Source organism: Malaclemys terrapin, chromosome 3, assembly GCF_027887155.1.
Source record: "Malaclemys terrapin pileata isolate rMalTer1 chromosome 3, rMalTer1.hap1, whole genome shotgun sequence".
Classification (NCBI taxonomy): domain Eukaryota; kingdom Metazoa; phylum Chordata; order Testudines; family Emydidae; genus Malaclemys; species Malaclemys terrapin.
In genome coordinates this window covers 50,737,490-50,758,888 of record NC_071507.1, presented here as the reverse complement: position 1 = coordinate 50,758,888, position 21,399 = coordinate 50,737,490, and the positions used below count along the sequence as shown (strand labels likewise).

General features: G+C 44.3%; 1 protein-coding gene and 1 long non-coding RNA gene across 2 annotated transcripts in view; one reads left to right on the top strand and one right to left on the bottom strand.

Moving 5' to 3' along the window:
- Positions 1-21,399, top strand: part of AIDA (axin interactor, dorsalization associated) — a 51,402-nt gene that overhangs the window by 652 nt on the left and 29,351 nt on the right. The window contains exon 2 of the mRNA XM_054021723.1: positions 15,155-15,224. Coding sequence (XP_053877698.1) covers positions 15,155-15,224 — 70 coding nt within the window. The remainder of the gene's footprint in view (positions 1-15,154; positions 15,225-21,399) is intronic.
- LOC128833675 (uncharacterized) lies at positions 547-15,306 on the bottom strand. Its single transcript, XR_008444314.1, has 4 exons — positions 15,234-15,306; positions 13,190-13,387; positions 6,181-6,380; positions 547-857 (listed from the first exon to the last, which is right to left on the bottom strand). It is a non-coding gene; the product is annotated as an uncharacterized LOC128833675 (long non-coding RNA).

Below are 21,399 nucleotides of genomic sequence, written 5' to 3'. Positions count from 1 at the left end.
GGTTAGGCTGGGTGGCTGCTGGGGACAGTCATTACCTTGGTGGTTTTCAAACTTTTGTACTGGTGACCCCTTTCAGATAGCAAGCCTCTGAGTGCCCCATATAAATTAAAAACACTTTTTATATATATATTTAACACCTTTATAAATGCTGGAGGCACAGTGGGGTTTGGGGTGGAGGCTGACAGCTCATGACCCCCCATGTAATAACCTAGTGACCCCCTGAGGGGTCCTGACCTCCAGTTTGAGAACCCGGGGACTGGAGTATGGGTGGTGTGTGGGATTTTTTTGGGGGGAGAGGGGAGTTAAGGGTCTGTCTTCTGGAGTTGGGGATCTGGGGAAGTTAGGGAGGCTGTCGACTTGCTTTGGATGTTAGTCTGTTGATATGGTGGAGTCTCTGGATATGCAAAAAGAAGAACAGGAGTACTTGTGGCACCTTAGAGACTAACAAATTTATTAGAGCATAAGCTTTCGTGGACTACAGCCCACTTCTTCGGATGCATATAGAATGGAACATATATTGAAATATATATACACACACACACAGAGAGCATAAACAGGTGGGAGTTGTCTTACCAACTCTGAGAGGCCAATTAATTAAGAAAAAAAAAAAAACTTTTGAAGTGATAATCAAGCTAGGCCAGTACAGACAGTTTGATAATAGGTGTGAGAGTACTTACAAGGGGAGATAGAGTCAATGTTTGTAATGGCTCAGCCATTCCCAGTCCTTATTCAAACCGGAGTTGATTGTGTCTAGTTTGCATATCAATTCTAGCTCTGCAGTCTCTCTTTGGAGTGGAGTCTGTGTGGGCAGCTGAAGGTGACACCTGAGCATGGGACTTGGGGATGGCCTGGAACAGCTGTTGGAAGCAATAGTTAAGTATGAGATGTGGGTACCAGGCCTGGGAGGAAGCAGATGGGGCATCTCTGGGCCTAGTCCCTACTAACTTAACAGAAAGAGCTGTCCCACCCTGCTCTTTGGCAGGTATGAGCCACTGTTGACTTGGCAGGGGACAGAGCCCAGTCTGCATGGGCAAAGGGCTTACTGCCCAATTTGCATCATGGAGGTTCCCCCATAAAAGAAGAGGAACTACCCTTGGGGTGGGAGACAGATACTGGCTGCAGTTGTTAATGCTTCTCTTGAGAGGGCAAGCTGGCAAGCACACACAGCAACACTGGTTAGACCTTTGATCATCGTGTGTGTACGTATGTAAAAACAAACAAACAAAAAAAACCCCAAAAAATAATCTTTGCCAAATACTGCTCTGTCTCTAACTTCCTTTTGGGGAATGGAGGTGGATAGGAAGGTTATCAAGGTAATTATGAGACAATTCCAGCTATATTCTGAGTCTGTAGATTTCCTTGATCCCTTTTTCTGGGTATAGAACAGACTGCAGTGACATCAGTTGTTGATCTCCTCCTACTGATGGAAAAAACTTAACTGGTTGTTAATATTGGTTCCATCAGCAACTTTTTGATGCACCATTGATCTAATGGTGGTGACTGCCTGTGAAATCCTGCAGAGGTGGACAACAGCGACTTTTCAGTGAGTTAATTCCTTAAACTTGGAGAGGTCTCAGTGCTGGGCAAGTTCATCCTGCCACTAAAAGCACCCCTCTCTTTTGCTCTATATTGTACTTTAAAGCACTCCATACAGTAACAGTATCTGGACAGTTGACTGGTTGGGCTGCACCACAGTTTGGCTGTTAGGAAAATGCCTACCAAAAGAGAAGAATCTTGCACTTTGATTTGAAGGTTGGAGACCTTGGGCTCAGTTTGATCATGGGATGGTGAATTTCCTAAGAGGCCTGTTGCTTAGAAAATCCTTCAGGTTCACACTTGTGCTCCATCATTCATAGTATTCTCAGAGAAAGATCGCAAAAGAGGTGGTTTCTGAGATAGCCTGATCAAAATCCTAAATGAGTTAGGAAGACAAGGGCCAAGACTCTGAATCTGAAATTAGTCTTGTAAATCAGAATAAGTTATAAAACACTGATGTTTTGTGCTGTCATCACCTCTCTCCACTTAGCAATTGGGGTGACACAAGTTGAACTGTTTGGTTTGCTGTTGGCCTTCTGAATAATGACAGGGTATTGTAATAATCAAACCTTGGGATGGGAAGGAAAATAAGGAGCTCTGGTGCTAGTGCAGTACTTGAAAAGGGGCAGAGTTCCTTCACCTGGTGAAAGTAAAAGAAGGTGTTTCTAATAGTTATTGTTATGTGGACATCCATAAGGAAAAGAGTCAACCATAACCTGAAAGTTTGAAATCTTGGCAATCTGAGAACAGAAAATCTCAGTAGAGGGTGGTATCACACTTCCTATCAGTTTCCCTAAGTGAAGGTTTCTCCAGGCTTTTTCACTCTGAGGTCGCTTTATGAGGGTGCAGGGTCTGAGAGTACCTATCTTCCTACTGCTTGGGTTGTAAAATAATTAATTCTGCAGACCAATCCAGTTTGAGAACCTCACCTCTAATTACTACTCCCTTCTAACCAGCTTCACTTCTTTTTGATCAGGACTGAGCTGAAGCAGGTGTCTTCCACATGCACTCTTATTTCTTTCTGATTTGTAACAGGAGACTCCTTTTCTAACACAAGTGTACAAACATACAGCTGGGTGTCATCAACATGTTGGTGACAGTGCAGTCCACATCTGCGGATGATCTCTCAGTGCTTTTATGTGCTGAATAAGAGAAGTGACAGGCATGAGCCTTGAAGAACCCCAAAGAGGGGACCTTTCATGAGGAGGAAAAGGGTCCCATTGCAGTCCTCTGATCTTTCATAGGAAAGATCAAAGCCAGTTTAACAAGACTCTTCACCTCTTCTAGGCACTACAGGCAGGTTAGTAGCATCTCTTGATCAGTCCCATGCAGGCTGTTAATAAATAACAGCACTAGATGGATATTTGGACCTGTTTTTAGCCTAAGGAGATACATCAGCATGGTTTAATGCATTGCATGTCAAACCCTAGTCTGAAGCCAGATTAGAAGGGGGTCTATCTAAATTGTCGCAGTTGGCTGAAGTTGACTAGCTCCGTTGGTATCAATTTACCCAGGAAGTGGAGGTTGGAGATGGGGTGGTCACTGGCAAGCTTTCTGGCATTGCATAATGGCTTCCTGAGTACAAGCTGGCTCATAGCATGGTTTTAGTGCTGTTGGTAGGTTCAGAAAAGAACTAGAGAAGTTCATGGACTTGTTAATGACTATTAGCCAAGATGGTCAGGGACACAGCCCTATGCTCAGGGTGTCCCTAAACCTCCAACTGCCAGAAGTTGGGAGTGGACAACAGGGGATGGATCCCTTGAAATTGCCCTGTTCTGTTCATTCCCTCTGAAGCATTTGGCACTGGCTGCGTTTGGAAGACAGGATACTGGGTTAGGTGGACCATTGGTCTGATCCAGTATGGACATTCTTATGGGGCAAAACAACTGCTTGCCTCCTGCAAGTATCTGTGAACATGTGGTCAGGTCTTTGCATTGCTTTTGGAAGTGCAGGAAGTCCATGCAAAGTGTTGGTAGGGCCCTGAATGGACAAGGACAGGCTGTCTGAGTGACCATCTCTTGAACCATCCCAGCAGTTCAGATTGGCTGGAAGACCTGTGCATTGTCATCAGGGCCTTCTCAATTAAAGACCCTTAACCTTGGAATCCTCTTCCCTGGGCAGTTCAAATAGAGCAAACTTTACAGTATGATGCAAGATGCTTTTACTTATTTTCTTTCTTACATTTCTGACAAATGGAAAGATGGTTGTGCTGATACTTTATAATCAACAGCAGTTGTTCTGTAATGCTGCCTGTTGTGGGTGGCTTAGTGCCTAGCAGCTATGGGGATAAATTCTTTATAAATCATTACAATTAGTACTACTGTGCATACAGTGCATCTTCACACTGTTTAAAGCACAGCATGGGGACAGTAGATCTGGACTCTATTTCTGCCATGTGTGACCTTGAGTAAGTCACATAACTTCTCTTTGCCTCCATTTCCTTGTCTCTAAAAGGGGGATTAAAACCACTGTGTTGTGTGGCTGTGCTATTTTTCCCTCCTCTAGTTGGAAGGTGCTATAAGAACTTAACTACTCCAACTCCACATGTCCTCTTGCTGGGTTTTTGATTTGTAGCATCTTGAGCCTAAGACCCAGAACTGGGAGTTCAGACTTCCAGTGGCAAGTTACCTAATCTGTGCCTCTGTTTCTACCTCTGTAGAATGGCATAATGTATATCTCACAAGTGCTGTAAAGCTGTATTCATTCAATAGTGCAAGTTTTGGGGAAATCCTAGATGGAAGGAGCTGGAAAAATGTTGAGTACTGTTGTTGTTTTGGTGCCCTTTTATTTATAGGGAATCACAACAATTGACACCGAAGCTCCATTTGTTTAATTTTTTCCCTTCCTTACTGGAAGGAAATTGTAGTTCTTCCCATGGATTCTCTTCAAAATGCTCTTTAGTTTCCTTTCACTTTCTTGGGCTGTTTGCTTACTGTAACTTTCCAATCCAACCCCTTGATGCTCCTCTCTTTGATTATGGGTGGAGTCTCCACTCAGCATGTGACGATGAGAGGAGCAAATGTCAACTAAGCTATCCAATACAGTTTCAGCCCATCCTTGCCTGCATTTAATCTCCAACATCGGAGAACATGTAGTTACTACCTACTGCACCACCTGCTACTCTTCTCCTAGACCCATCACCTTTGTGGGGGAGGGAGGAGTTCTTATTGCTGCTATAAAGCCTGCATTGACTTTCATTAAACCAGGTTTCCTCTACTGGCAGTATAGCCTAGAGCTAGTTTTTGTTGTTTGTTTGTTTGTTTTTTTTTTAACAAAAGTTTAGTACTGGTTTGTGAAAGTGGCTCCAGGTTGTGAAGGGCATTAGTTTCCCAGTTTGCTTAGAGCAAAAATTAAAGCCCCATGTACCTTGCTTGCTTCATTTTTAAAAAAGAGGTTAATATGTTTGCTGCTGCTCTGAATATATTTTGCCCCTCCACATCCCCATCCAACTTGAGTGAGCATCTCTGTGAATCCCTGTTCCAGTGACGTTTGTATAATGATTAAGAATCTGGGATGGGGTAGTCTACCCCTTATGCGTGGTGGTGCCTAGGGGTCAGCCCAACCCGTGTCACCTGAAATGGCCCATTAAGATTTTGGAAGGTTTTGATGATTGCAAAGACCTAGGAAAGAAGAGGGTGTTGGTAGAGAGGAAGCAGTCCCGGGAATTAATAGTGTTTTGGAGAAAATCAGTTATTTCTTTAAGGACCCAAGGCCAGGAGCATTTTGTGTGTGGGGAGGAAGGGGAAAAGGCTCCCCTCACCAACTGGGGATAAGCTGGAAGAAGGAAGATAGTGTATCCTCCTTCACAGCATGGCACATACCAGCAGGAGAAGGCTGGTGCTGAATTCTCTGAGAACTGACTAATTGAGGAAAAGAGGGCAGCTGAAGAAGAAACTTGCTAATGCCCTACAGCTGGCTTAAGTTACACCTCACCTCCAGGGAGGAAAGCAGGGGATTCCTGGGATAAGAGAGTAACTGTTGAGAGTACAACCCCAACTCCATGAAGGGGCCTCCTAAACAGGGGCAAGGAAGCTGACCAGGACTGTTATATGGACCTGGAATGGGTGTGAACTGGGTCAACTACTAAACTGAGTTACACTTTGTAGAAAGACTTAATAAATCAGACCCCATAAGGGATTTTGTGGCATTACCCAAGGTATAATCTGGATTGTTGAACAGCTGTGTCCCCTCAATTCTCTAACCTGGGGTGCCTTTTACACTGCTTCATTGTGAGAGCAACCACTCCTGGTCCACTCATACACAGCCTACAGCATGTAAGTACTCCCAGCTATACTAGGAGTATATGGTCAGCCACTCTAATTACATTGCAGAGCAAACCAGCAAATTCTCAGTCCCAGACTTGCTCCTAGAAATGTGTCTCTTGTATTGCCTGGCTCTCTCCTGGACAACACAGGCTCATATAAAGTCCATCATTTTCTCAATAGAAAATGATAGGCACAAATCCCGTTATGTCAAATGGAGTTTCGCAAACACTTCAATCCAAGCACATTGGTTTAGATAAACAAAGTTTAGCTACAGAAAGATAGATTAAGTGATTACAAGTAATGAGGCATAAAAGTCACAATTGGTTACAAAGAAATTAAAGGTAAATTAATCTCACTTAGAAAGCAAAAGGTCTCTCACCACATGCTTCAGTAGTCCTACTGGCAGAATTCCTTTCAGACAGGATCCCTCCATCAGTCCAAAGCTATTACTTTCCCCCCCTCAGATGTTGTGGCTGCCATGGATTGAGAAAGGGAGGAAATTTTGGGGCATCTGTTCCCCATTCTTGTACCTCTTCCTCTTCTTTGAGAATCATCTCCAGCTGGGGTTCAGGAGACAGTCTGTGGGAATGGGAAAGATGTAAATTTTTTGCTCACCCCCTTTTTCCTGCCAAAGAATGGCCACTTAACCAGGTGATGGTCCATTTGATTTCATTGACACCTGGCTGAGGCGTCAGTTTGATTTTGTCTCTGAGGAACTGGTTTGTGGCTGCTTCCCCAGATTTGGAATATGTCTTAGGGCTTGTCTACACTTGCAAGTTTTGTCACCAAAAACTGGCTTTTGGCGACAAAACAGTGATAGCATACACACTGCAAGGTCACTTTTTTCAGAAAAAAACCTACTTTTGGAGACACAAAACTTCCACCCCTGCAAGAGACTTGTCTTTTCCTCTCTCTTTGTCGACAAACAGCCAGTGTAGACACGATTTTATTGGCCTCCAGAAAGTATCCCACAATTCCCATGCTGCTGCTCTGGTCAGCGGTTTGAATTCCACTGCACTGCAGCCAACCTGCCCCTCTCCCTTGCAAGGCCTCGACCTTTTAAATCTTATTTCCTGCTTGCTGGCTTCCCAGAGGAGCTTCCCAGGTGAGCATGGCTGGCTATCACACCAACGTGCTCCCGCTTGGACCACCGCGGAGTTGTTGGATCTGATCAGTATATGGGGAGAGGAGTCTGTTCAGTAGCAGCTGCGAGTGACCCGCAGGAATTGACACATGGGCAAATTTCTCAAGGCTTGTGTGAAAAGAGCTATGATCGGGACATGCAGCAGTGCAGAGCGAAGATAAAGGAGCTGAGGCAGGTGTACCATAAGATGCGGGAAGCAAACCATCGCTCCGGTGGTGCATGTAAGACGTGCTGTTTCTATAAGGAGCTGAATGCCATCCTCGTTGGTGACCCCACCTCCATCACGGATTGCCCTGTGGATACTTCGGATGCAGCTGAAAGAGGGAGTAACCTGGAGGCTGAAATTGTGAATTAAGATGATGTGGTGCTCCCAGTGGGGTCGCCTGGTGGGCCAGGCAGCCAGGAACTTTTCTCTACTCCAGAAGTGCTCAGCGGGGAGCGAGAAGCAGATGAGACTCTGGGTAAGTTGCTGTGGCTTGTGTAGGGAATTGAAAAGTGGGAGGCAGGTAACGTTTTCTGTGAACTGGACATTGCCCTGTGTATCTAATCTGCATGGCCAATCAGAGTGTCAATGGACATCGAGACCTGCAGGGAATCCTCCAGAGAGGCTCTGGAAAGTTTCCAAGAGGTACTTGTTAATCCTCTGCCGCAGATTCCAAGGGATTGCAGTCTTGTTAATTCCCCCATTGTAGGAAGCTATACCATGCCATTTAGCAATCACTGGAGCTGGGACCAACATGGTGCACACCTGAGCTGCATATAGACTGGGGTGAAAGCCCCAAACATTCAGCAACTGAGTCCTGGTTTCTCTGGTGACCCTCAGCAGGGAGATGTCAGCCAGCAGGTTGGCCGCTCGTGAAAAAGTGTGGGATAATTTTAGGATGAATTCCCTGCAAAGCTGCTCTGCCAGCTGTGACCTTTTTGTCCATATGCACAACTGCCTTCGCCCCATTCCCGAAACTCACCATGATTGGGGTGCTTGCAGAGCTGTGTGCCTGCATAGAGTCTCAGAGAGAAAGTGATTTCTATTAGCAAAATGCCCTTTTTACTAAAATGTTTCAATCGTTTGCCTGAATGTAACAATCCCTCTTCTGTTCAGCACAGACCTTGAAGAACACATCACGCACCCTTGTGGACTGGCTGTGGCAGATAAGAAAAAAACCTAGGCTCAGCAAAGAACACATGTTCCGCGAGGTTCTACAGCGCGATGACAGACAGACCAGGGAACGGAAAGGGTGTTGGGAAGCCGAAAGGCAGGACAGAAAAGAGTGCTGCTTTTGCTAGGCAAGTGACAGAGCGGATGATAAGTTATGGCGGATCAGACGGAGATGCTCAAGTCATTGATACAGCTACAGACTGAGCAGATCCGAGTTGGAGCGCCACTTCAGCAGATGCACAATTCTTTCCCACCCCCCTCTACGCCCACACATTCCTTTTCACTTCACAGCACTCCTGAGTTTCCCCATCATTCCACCCCCTCAGAGCTTGCACAATGATAGCTGGAGCTACACACAGTTGTGTGGTTTTATCCTTTTTAACAATAAATAAAGGCTAAGGTATTTAAAGGTACAGCGTTTTTATTCTGTGTTCTACAAAAGAATATCACAATCAATTCACTCTCGGGAACAGGCTTCTAAAGTATTGTGTTGCACGGATCTTGGCCCCAAAATTGTACATGGATGCAATAGCGAGGCAACTCCAAAGCAGACATGTTACTGCCCCTCATTGTCAAAGTGGTTCCTCAAAGCCTCTCTGATAATAGCAGCCCTCTGGGCTCCTCTGACAACCCTAGCATCTGGCTGTTCAAACTGTGCAGCCAAGCGCTCTGCCTCAGTGCTCCACACCTGAGCAGACATTTCACTCTTAGATTCACACAAATTAGGCAAAGTGCAGCACACGGCTATGACCCCAGGAATATTCTCCTCAGTAAGGTCTAGCCTGCCATTGAGACTCCTCCAGTGAGCTTTCAAACAGTCAAAGGCACATTTGACTACCATGAGGCACCTGCTCAGCCTGTTGTTAAAACGCTCCTTGCTACTGTCCAGGTACCCTGTGTAACGTTTCATGAGCCAGGGCTGTAAGGGATAAGCCGGGTCTCACAGTATTACTATGAGCATTTCCACATCCCCCCCACTGTGAACTTGTGGTCTGAAAAGAAAGTCCCCACCTGCAGCTTTCTGTACAGGCCATTGTTCCTGAAGATGTGTGTGTCATGCGCCTTTCCAGACCAGCCTGCATTTATGTCCATGAAATGCCCCTGGTGATCCACAAGCACCTGCAACACCATGGAGAAGTATCCCTGCCTATGGATGTATTCAGAGGCAAGGTGGTCTGGTGCTAAAATTGGAATGTGTTGATTTGCAACTGACTGGTAGCAGTCTGGATTTGCAAGCTTCCACACAGCGATTGCAACATGCTTCTCTACCGGAAGGGTAGCTCTCAATCTGGTGTCCTTGCGCTGCAGGTCTGGGGACAGCTCAGCACAACTCCATGAAGGCTGCTTTGTGCATCCTAAAGTTCTGTACCCACTGGTCGTCATTCCACACCTGCATGACAGTGTAATCCCACCAATCAGTGCTTGTTTCCCTAGCCCAAAAGCGACTGTCTACCATATGTAGCTGCTCCGTGAATGCACAAAGCACTGATAAGTTGCTGCCGTCCATATCACACTCGGGTGCCTGCGATTCATCCTCTGCTAACCCTAATTGTGCTGCCATGCGCTATGTCCTCACGACAGCTAACAGCACATAGGAGAGAAGTGCGGGATCCATCCTCTCTCATTGTAGATGCTGGCGCGCACTACAAAAGAATGACAGTTGGAAAAACGCCGCGAAAGGAAGCCAGAGACCTTTGGAGGGGTGGGACATAAAGCGGTGCATGATGATACATTTTGCACATCCCAGGATGCGCCGCGCTCTGTTTCCGCATTCCCACAACACTTAGTGACGGATGGTGTTGCCAGGCACTGTGGGATGCATACCCACAGTCCATTGCTCTCGCTGTTGACAAAGGTGCCTCAAATACGGACACGATTGTCGACAGAGGGAGCAAATGTAGACATGGTTTGGCGACTTGGCTTTTGTCGATTTCCCCCCCGCCCCCGGCAACATTAGTTTCATTGAAAAAACTTGCAAGTGTAGACAAGCCCTTAATAACATCATACAGTAGACATCTTAACTTTACATACAATGTTGCCACACATTTTACCAGGACAATAAAGATTAGCAAATTATGAGTTTTCAGATTATTTTACAAGGCACAGATTTCATTGTACAAAATTTATCATACCCTTGAAAAAGGAGTGGATATAGGGATAAAGACTGTTACAGGTACGTGTTTTGAACCACTTTAGTCTGGGTGATTGAAACAATGCACCTCAAGGGCCACAAATGTGTGTGTTGCAGGCCAGTGCCCCATAGCAAGATCTGAAGGTGCTTTGTAACAATGCAGTCTTTAGGAGTTGTACCTTAATCCTAAACGTTCCTCATGAGCTGAAATGTGGTGTAGAATCATTGAACAAATAGGTTTTTTCCATCTCTAGCTTCTGTCAGTCCATCTCCCGATGCAGAATCATTCCCTAGAGCATACCTTCAAATTGTAAGGGGTTGGACTCACCCCTATGGCGCCTCCTGCTGGTCATCCTCAGGGAATTAGCTCTCCCAGCATCTGGAGCGCCCTCTGCAGGCCAGTGATCCATTTACCGCTGGCCCAGTGTCCCTCCCCCTTTGGGGTCCCCGTTTACCTGGGGTGCTGCCCCTCTGGCAGTAACCCCTCACAGCCTCAGGGTCTTCCCCCTCCCAGGGGAACCTCCACCCACTATCCCCACTTCGCCTCAGTGTTCGGCTACTGCCATTCCCCATCTAGCCTCCCCACTCACTGGGGCGGACTGCAGTGTAAGCCACTCATCATAGGCAAACGGGGTTCGGACCTGCTGCCTCTGCCTACCCATGGGCTGCCCCCTGCAACCCAGTACCTAATAGGCCTTACCAGACCTGCAGCCTGGGGCTTTCCTAGGCCAGAGCTCCCTGGCTCCCTAGGCCTTTCTCCAGCCCTGCTCCAATCTAGGTTTCCTTCTTAGCACCTTGCAGCCAGGCCCTTCTCCCTCTCAGGCAGAGGGACACTGCCTGGGCCTCTGGCTCACAGCCTTTTATAGGGGCCAGCTGGGCCTGATTGGGGCATGGCCCCAGCTGAGCCTTCTTTCCCCCAATCAGCCCAGGCTTCTTACCCCAGCCACAGCACTCTCCTAGGCTGTTTCAAGCCCCCACAGGGCGGGAGCGGGTAACCACCCTGCTACAAAATGCTTTGTTAAATTTCCATGATCTAATTGTCAGGACTTTTTTCCTCCCGCTATGCAACAAGGGAAAATGTGTAGTGTTCCTCTTTAAAATTTCATCCCACTACATTTAGTTATACCTCAAGTAGTACCCTTAAATAAATACTCTGCTTCTGTAACATTTACATCCTTCACATATTTGTGGAATCCTTATTTCCTCCTTTGTTTTTATTTTGTCAGTGAGCAGTGTAAATTAAATTACCTTCTGACTGTTTGAAAATCACCCTTTCTAGGTGACCTGGGCTCGGGAAAATCTGCATTTCCACAGTTCATGTTATCAGTCAGACACCTTACATGAGCACTACATTAGCATCCTAAAAACAAAAAATTGGGGTGGTAAGAAAATGCCCAGTTTTTTCTACTGGAATGCTCTTGCTGTCATCAAATGCTGAAGTCTGGCATGTGACCATTGCATTATTTTTCATTTATAGAGGTCCACTGGGACACTCAATGCTACACAGAGGACATCAGTCCCCACCTCAAGAAGCTTATACTCTAAATCAGGGGTCGGCAACGTTCGGCACGCGGCTCGCCAGGGTAAGCACCCTAGCGGGCCGGGCCAGTTTATTTACCTGCTGACGCGGCAGGTTCGGCCGATCGCGGCCCCCACTGGCCGCGGGTTGCAGTCCCGGGCCAATGGGGGCGGCGAGAAGCAGCGCGGGCGAGCGATGTGCTGGCCGCGGCTTCCCGCCGCCCCCATTGGCCCGGGACGGTGAACCCGTGGCCAGTGGGGGCCGCGATCGGCCGAACCTGCCGCGTCAGCAGGTAAATAAACTGGCCCGGCCCGCTAGGGTGCTTACCCTGGCGAGCCGCGTGCCAAACGTTGCCGACCCCTGCTCTAAATTAAATACCCTCCATCCAATCTCTCTCTCAAATCTTATGTTCTTGATTCAGGAAAGTAGATGCTGAATGGGGGAAAAGGACAATGTGGCTTATAGACTTATTCCTTTCTTTTTGGCAATTAAAATTTTAAAGTTATCCAAGAATAACTAACAAACCACATTTGCAGTGTTCAGGTATGTTTCGTGTGTGTTAGTGTTTGGACTAACAGCCCAAGTCTCTTTATTTCTAGAACAGGACCAATACAATAAGCAAAAGTGCAAGCTTCGTCCACACATTCTCCTGCCAACGTATCTCAACCCTGTTCCGAAAGGACCATGTCTAGGAGTGAGAGGATCCAGGGCCCATTCAGTACTTGGATATTTTTTTACTGAGACTGCCAGCAAGAATGTCTTGGTATAAATTGCATGGTGTTTTGTGTTAAATTGATTCACTGGGAATCTGACTGAGATGATCAGACTCTTTGCTGAACAGCCATTTAATGCTAGCAATTTTTGGTCACAAATGACCTAAGCCAAGGTTGGAAGGACAATGAAAATCACTACATCCCAATTCTAATCTCCTGAGTCATCCATTCTCCCCCTCCTCCCAAATACAGTTTTTAAATTGGAACTTGTGGAAGGATTGGTGTTTACCGTAAAAACTAGGTTTTGCCTTTTCAATATTATGTTTCTTACTGAGGAAGGTATACTTTACAAAAACTAAGGTTTTTGGAATCTGGTACCAGTGAAGTCTTCCTTACTCCAAAAAGTTTCCTAACTGACCTTTCAGAATGATAAGCAGTTGTGGGGGGGAGATTCCTTTCCCTTTCATATACCCAATTCTGTAATTCTACTTCTACAGAAACTTCAGAAGAGCTGATATATTGGATTTTTTTAAAACAAAGTTTGTGATTCTATTTCAAGTTCACGTGGAATGCAATCCCAATAATTCCTTGTCAGTAACTTATTGCAAACTTATAATGAGTTTATTTGTTCTCCCATAGATCTTTGAGGAAACTGCCTCTAAAAGCTTTTTCATGCATCTTGTTTCCAAATTGAAATTATAAACCTGTGCTCTAATACCTCTTACCTCATTAGAATGGAGGGATGTCAGTTGCTGTGTTAGAGCAGGATTAAAAGTTTAACCTCTGAAAATATTTTGGAAAGTAACAGTTCATCCATATAAAAATAATACTTCGCTCTGATAGAGTTTTTCATCCATAGATTTCAGTGTTTTATAAAGGAGGGTAGGTATCATTGTCCCCATTTCATAGATGAGAAAACTGAGCTGTAGAGGGAGTAAGGGTCTTGTTAACATGTGACATCTGTAAAAACAGCCACATTAGAAAAGCATTAAGTTAAACAAAAACACCATTAGGATTAATGTTGGCACCCTCTCCAATAGTAAATGAATAGAGCTGTGCAAATAATAGATTTTTAAGTTTTTTGGCTGAACTGGAGAAAAAAAAATCATTTCAGATTGACCCAAAACAAAAATATTTTGATTTTCCTAGCAAAAAAAAATGCCCCCACCCCCCTCCAACCACCTTGTTTCGGGTCAAACAGAGTGTTTTGTTCTCACTTTGGGTATCTTTAACTTTTTTTTTAATTAACAACAAAGGAAATTTAGAAATGCCACTCACAAAACTGGAGAGGGAACAAGTTCAAAATGTGCTCCCTCATTCAAAGAATCAAGTCCTCCTGTGTATGGTATTGTCAGGGCTATTCCCCAGATTCCAAGAAGTTCTCTTCTATATAAGTAACCATGCTTTTTTCTTCCTTGGCTTAATTAAATTACATGACTCTCATGCTTTATAATAGCGGATAGACCTGTTAATGCTTTCTTGCCCATTAGCAGATGGCATTGGCTTTTATGAGCCTTACTCTGTCAGCTTTATCAAGAAAATTAGCATTTTAAACAATATCCAACTTGTTAAAATATGATGAAATCAAATAAATGCATATTTTGCACTTGGTGCTTTCCAGCCAAGGGTCAAAGTGCTTTACAGAAACTGGTAATTACCGCCCTTGCTTGATAAATTGGGAAACTGAGGTCCAGAGAAGTTAAATGACTTACTCAATATGTCACAGTGAGTCAGTTGTCAATTCAAGAGAAGAACTCTGGTCTCCTAATTTCTGATCGTGCATTCTGAGGGGCTACACAGTTGTATCTGCACTGAAGTGTGACAGTCTTTTGATTGAATGATAGATATTAATATTAAACTTGTTTTAATACTTGATATTTAAAATACAATGAAACCTATCCAAGAGACCACCTTCATTGGAGAGCTCTCAAGGCAGGAGGTTGTCTAAAGTATCCCCAAATGTAACAAGTCCAGTTCTGCTTCAGCTTCATGAGAAGACCACTTTTGTTAAGCAAGTGATTTTGCCAATCCTTTCTACTATGACATGCACAAATCCTCATTTTGCTCCTTTTATTATATATGGGAGGCCTGAAAGGTGCTTCTGAAAAGTGTTTGCTTGTTTTTACTTTAGACCTCTCAGGGATGTAAAATCTGCTTTTTCTGGAAGACCTCTTGTGTCTTGATAATCAGTCATCTTAACTGAGGGAGTTGGCATATTGAATCTTCAACAGACATCTCTTCTCCAGAATGTCTGTCATTAGAGTTAAATAGGTGTTAATAAAGTTAGAGTAAAAATTGTTACTTTGACTCTTGTGATGCTTTAGTTTCAGGAGTTTTCTAGTCATTACAGAATTATCCAGGGTAAACAAGACCTGTATTTCTAAATAAAAGTTGTGCTTGTTTTTCATATTAGAAAGTTTTAGGTGGTTCTTATACGTCTTAAAAAGATGCAATCCCACTCTTACCTTTTGTAGATCTCCTGTACGTCTCGTTTAACTGTCTGGTATGATCATGTGTTTGTCAATACAATGTCCACAGTTAAGGGTTTTGAATATTAGGAATATGCAAGCACAACAGTCTACAAAACTTCTGGCTAACATGTTTTCTGAAGACAGCACCAGGGGATTCAGTATGTTGTTCCCAATCTACAGAAAATATTTAATACTCCTCCCCCCTCTTTCCCCATCCAGATTAGCAAGACATCTACAGAAAGAGGCCCAGTCTCAACACAACAACTCAGAGTTCACAGAAGATCAAAAGGTACGTTACTGTTCGTTCAGTCCATGGGGGCTTGATCCTGCAAGGTCCTGGTTGCCTGAGACCTCTTGAAGGCTCTGAGGACTGAGCCCTCTGTTTTTCTTCTCCCTTGAAGTATAAGGTATTGTGAAAACAGAAAATAGCATGGCTGAAATGTTTATCGTTAGATGTGACAGATATTCTGATGTGCAGTATTCATGTCTTACAATCTGTCCAGAATCCTTCATAACCAGAGTTTTTCTTTTTGGGTGACCTTTTAATAACTTATAGAACTTTGGCAAGGAATTAATTTAATTTTGTAAAGTCCAAATGTAAAATGTCTTGAACTGCAGATGTGTCTAGTGCGTGGGGGAGGATGTTAATTTAACATGTAACACCTGATGGGAAGTGAGACTGCCAAAGTCTTCTAGAGCTGGGGTTCTCAAAATTTTTCTTTCTGAGGGCCTCCCAACATATATAAAAACTCCACGGCCCATGTGTGCCACAACTACTGTTTTTCTGCATATAAAAGCCAGGACGAGCGTTGGGGGCTAGCAAGCAGGACAACTGCCCGGTGCTCCATGCCACAGGGTGCCCCATGAAGCTAAGTTGTTCAGGCTTTAGCCCTGGGTGACAAGGCTCGCAGCCCTGGGCTTCAGCCCCCTGCGGCAAGTCAATGCTGGCCCTGCTTAGTGGACCCCCTGAAACCTGCTTGCGGCCCCGCAGGGGGGCCCCGGACCCCTGGTTGAGAACCACTGATCTAGAGTCTTCAATCTTTGCAGTCTTTCGACTGAACAAGGTTGTAGTGTGTGTTCTGTTGTTTTTTTGTCAGCATCATGTTGGTGTAATTCTGGAAGGGGGTTTGTTAAAAAGGGAAACTCCAGCAGACTTTCTCCGCACTGAAAACCAATTTTAGTGAGGTGTATTCAGTATAATAAACCTCCCCAACCCTGCTGCTGGTAATACATGTGACTTTGCTACCCTTGTGATATTTTGTGAAGGGACAGGGTTTTATTAGGAGTGATGGCCATGTGGAGAAGACTTGTGATTACAGGTATTGTTTATGGGAGCAATAGCTTATTTAGGAATGGAATTTTCTAGTACACAACTCAGTTCAGTATACAAGTTACAGAATTATGTGTGGATTAGAGAAAAAGAACCTAGTAAGAGATGCTTTACGATCTGCTGTGGACTGAGAACTTCAAGGTGGATAAATAATCTGAGAAATGAATGTGCTGCCGTGGCTGCCATTTTAAAAAGTCAGCATTTGCCTTCAGCAACGGAGGGTCCTGTGGCACCTTTGAGACTAACAGAAGTATTGGGAGCATAAGCTTTCGTGGGTAAGAACCTCACTTCTTCAGATGCAAGTGAGGTTCTTACCCATGAAAGCTTATGCTCCCAATACTTCTGTTAGTCTCAAAGGTGCCACAGGACCCTCTGTTGCTTTTTACAGATTCAGACTAACACGGCTACCCCTCTGACATTTGCCTTCAGTTACTACATGGAGAGACATGTTAGGACAGTGGTTCTCAACCTTTTCCAAACCACGTATTAAAACAAAAAAGTTTCAGGACTCTTCTCCCCTTTATCTAGTCATAAAGACAGGGTGTTCATGATCTCACCTTAACTTGTTTTGGGCTCCCATGGGGATGGTGACCATCATCTTCCTACCCCCCACCCTCCCAACATCCCCCTGCCACACACACAACCCATGGACTAAGGAGATCTTTTTGGTAAGTCAGCAAATTTTTATTCTTTATTGGCTTCTGTTGTCATTGCAGATAGTTTTTATTCTTTTGTTATAGTTTCACTCCCTCCACCCCCAATTTTGATTGTATATCCCCCGTTGATGGAAGTAGAGTTGGAAGGTGTGGTTGGTTAGCAGGTGGTGGTAATCTCATTTATGGCAGGCTGTGATTAACAGCATGCTGTCCTTTATGCTGTGTGTCAGTATGAACTTCACTGTTTCAAGATGATTGCAAAATTGGGTTCTTTGAACTTTGTGGATAGTGACTTGCCCCAGATAAGGGTGTGTGGGTATGTGTGTGTGTGTGTCATGGGGAGGGGAAGGCTGCTCCCTGTGGAAGGCTGCTCCCTCTTGGAGGGCCTGGTAGGGTTGCCAGGTATCTGATTTTTGACTGGAACAGGGACCCTGGTGGCTCCGGTCAGCACTGCCGACCGGGCCATTAAAAATCTGGTTGGCAGTGCTACAGGGCTAAGGCAAGCTAGTCCCTACCTATCCTGGCACCGGGCTGCACCCCAGAAGTGGCAGCAGGTCCGGTTCCTAGGCGGGGGAGCCATGGGGCTCTGTGCTGCCCGTGCACCGGCTCCACACTCCCATTGTCCAGGAACCAAGTAGATTTCTACTTGGTTAGGGTTATGTCTACATTGCAAAAGAACAAAGCAAAACAAAAAAGGGCAGGGGGTGTAACTCAGGTTAAAATAGCAGTGAAGACACAGCAACTCTGCCTTTAACTCAGGTTAGCAGCTTGAGTTAAAGCCTGTTAGGGGATTGAATTTAAGCTGCTAACCTGACTTAAGAGCAGAGTTGCTGTGTTTTCACTGCTATTTTAATGTGAGTTAGCTAACAAGCTAACTCACATTAAGATCCCACCTTTCTTTGCAGTGCAGACATACCTATAGTAAGCAAGCATAGCTTATTACTATACGTATATACACCTCTACCCAGATATAACACGAATTCGGATATAACGTGGTAAAGCAGCACTCCAGGGGGACAGGGCTGCGCACTCTGGCGGATCAAAGCAAGTTCGATATAATGCGGTTTCACCTATAACGCGGTAAGATTTTTTTTGGCTCCCAAGGACAGCATTATATCAGGGTAGAGGTGTGTGTGTGTGTGTGTGTGTGTGTGTGTGTGTGTGTATGTATATAAAATCATACAAAATGATGGAGTCTAAATTAGCTGTTACCACGCAAAAAAGAGATCTTGGAGTCATGGTGGATAGTTCTCATCCACTCAATGTGCAATGGCAGTCAAAAAAGCGAACAGAATGTTGGGAATCATTAAGAAACGGATAGATAAGAAGACAGAAAATATCCTATTGCCTCTGTATAAATCCATGGTACACCCACATCTTGAATACTGTGTGCGGATGTGGTCGCCCCATCTCAAAAAAAGATATATTGCAATTGGAAAAGGTTCAGAAAAGGGCAACAAAAATGATTAGGGCTATGGAACGGCTTCCGTATGAGGAGAGATTAATAAGACTGGAACTTTTCAGCTTGGAAAAGAGACAACTAAGGGGGAATCTGACAGAGGTCTATAAAATCATGACTGGTGTGGAGAAAGTAAATAAGGAAGTGTTGTTTACTCCTTCTCATAACACAAGAACTAGGGGTCACCAAATGAAATTAATAGGCAGCAGGTTTAAAACAAACAAAAGGAAGTATTTTTTCACACAGTGCACAGTCAGTCTGTGGAACTCCTTGTCAGAGGATGTTGTGAAGGCCAAGACTATAATAAGGTTCAAAAAAGAACTAGATAAATAAATGAAGGATAGGTCCATCAATGGCTATTAGCCAGGGTGGGCAGCGATGATGTCCCTAGCCTCTGTTTGCCAGAAGCTGAGAATGGGCGACAAGGAATGGAACACTTGATGATTACCTGTTCTGTTCATTCCCTCTGGGGCACTTGGCATTGGCCACTGTCAGAAGACAGGATATTGGGCTAGATGGACCTTTAGTCTGACCCAGTATGGCCGTTCTTATTACATTAATTGATCTCTTTAGTTTTGGCCATGTCTGTCAGCCTGCCCTTCTGCACAGGGTGTTCGTTGTTTTCACCCAGATCTCCACACAATGCATGTGACCTTTCAAGTTTCTGACTAAAAAGTGCTTGCATGAGCCTTTTAAAAAATTATGCTTGGCTTTATGCAGTGTTGAAAAATCTTATTTTTTGTGTGCTGGTAACTTGCTGAAACACTTGCACAGCTGTATAATCTTAGCATGCCTCATTAAACTACTGGTCTGCTAGCAACTTGGACCTTTCTTGAAAACCAAACTTCACTTAGGCTCTCTATTTATGCAAACATCTCAAACTGCATTACAGTTAGCACAGTCATTACTCACACAACAGTACAGAAGAAGCCTTGACTACTAGATCAACTGACTTTTTCCCTTCTAAACACTAGTTTACATTGAAACTGGATCTTTAATAGCTCTAACTAGCAGAGTTTGTTGCAGCTTCAGTACTGCTAATAATATATTAAGTGTTTTCATTGTTGTAAAAGAAGCCCCTGCATGGGATAGTTGCAGCTGAAAACGATAGTGTTTAGCTGCATTTTGTACTTTCGGGTTGGGTGTGGTCCCTTAAAAATAGTTATGAATAATGGCTGCTGGTATCTTGCCATAATTCAATAGATTCCATATAAAACCTGTTCTTTTCTATTTTAAACTCCAAATCTCTCCAAAGTTAATCTGTTCCTAGTGCTGTGTTATCATTCTTCAACTCCCAAGAGCCTAACGACACACACTTTGCAGTTTCATCTGCCCCACTGCAAGGAGTTAGCTGGTTAGTCTAGGCAGCTGTAAGAATCTAACTTCAGGATGGGCTCTGCTAAGCATATCAGTAGGGTGGGGAGAGGGAATTAAAACTGTGTGTGAGAGACTGGGGAAGAGCAGAAGTTAAATTACGTTTACATGTCTTGCCTACCTCACACAGTGCTGGAGATTCTTAGTGTACCAATCCTCTTGACAATTGGGAGAGCAATTGCTCTCAGTCTCTAGAAGCATAATTGGGGGATCTGTTCTATCTGTTGCATTTTCTTAACACTCAGTTGGCATGTTCACTGCTCCTTTGCACTGATAGTAGAATTCCATTTTATATGTAGATATTCTGCCTCCCTAGGGGAGCTCTGTCCTCTGTCTTTCTCCATCACTTCAGACCTCCCCATCCCTGGAGGTCCTACATTTGTGGACAACCTCTTTCCAGTTGTTTTCAACAATAAAGAACTCCCAGTGCTGTTGCTTAACTGGCTAGAGAAAATACCAGACATTTCCTTCTGGGGGTTGAGCATGCTGCATCTGTAGCACTACTATCTTTGATTTCCCCCCCTTCCCAACCCTGACTGTGGGACTAGGCCATGCATTAATGAATGTGTGGAACGTGGGTACTCAGTCTTTTTAACTCTAAGGTATTCGAATGTACTCCAGAGCAGGAGGTACATGATTTCTAATGTGTATTGGTTGAGGGCAGAGAAGCATAGTTTTCCAATCTGTTTACCCTCTTACATGAGGCAGATGTCATTCAAGCACAAAAGAGACAGAGCTTTCTCAGGGGCCAGCCCAAGACTGGAATGAATTCCCATAAGAACTAAGGACCATCACAAACCTCACCAGCTTCCAGTGGAAGTGCAAGGCACACGTCTTTGATTTTGCCTTCTCTAATGTAAACATGTAGCAATGTGTTTGTGTATATGTTATAAACAAAAAAATCCAAAACATAACACTCCCCTGCACACACTTCTCTGCCAGGGAGAGAAGACAATGAACAAACGTGACAGATGTTAGGCCAGAGGTTCCCAAACTGACGGTCCACCCTGGTTCCAAGCCCCCACCAGCTAGCTGCAACCGGCTGGGCTGCTCTTCCAGCAAGCAGTGGACAAAGCAGGCAGCTGCCAAACAACATTATAAGGGAGCATTGCGCAACTTTAAACGAGCATGTTGCCTAATTGATCAGCAACGAAACAATCTTAACCAGGATGACTTTAAGTGAGGAGTTACTGTATAAATTACAAGGAAGATATGCCTAGATTAGCATGATCTCATGAGGCAATGTTTAAAACCAAGAAGGCAGGATCACTGTGTAATAGGTATTGGCTTTTGGCTGACATGCAGGCTTAGGAATTGACCTAAATACTGTTGGACTCAGTAGTAGATCAGCCCATTACCTCTTTTCTATTTTTAGGTAGTAGAATTGCTATATCAGGAACCCGAACTCTTTTTTTTTTTTTTTTTTTTTTTTTTAAACTAGGCAATAACAGATGCATTTATTGGACTTTCACCTGAGAAGTTTTATCACCCATTATATTTAACTTGCTTTTCTCTACAGTTTTATCATAGTCACCATTTTTGTCTTATTGGCCATATTGCACTTTTCTGTTTGTCTTTTGTTAACCTATTGCTAGTTAGTTTGTCCCCATCATTACCAAGACATTCTCTTCTAGGTGCTGAATAA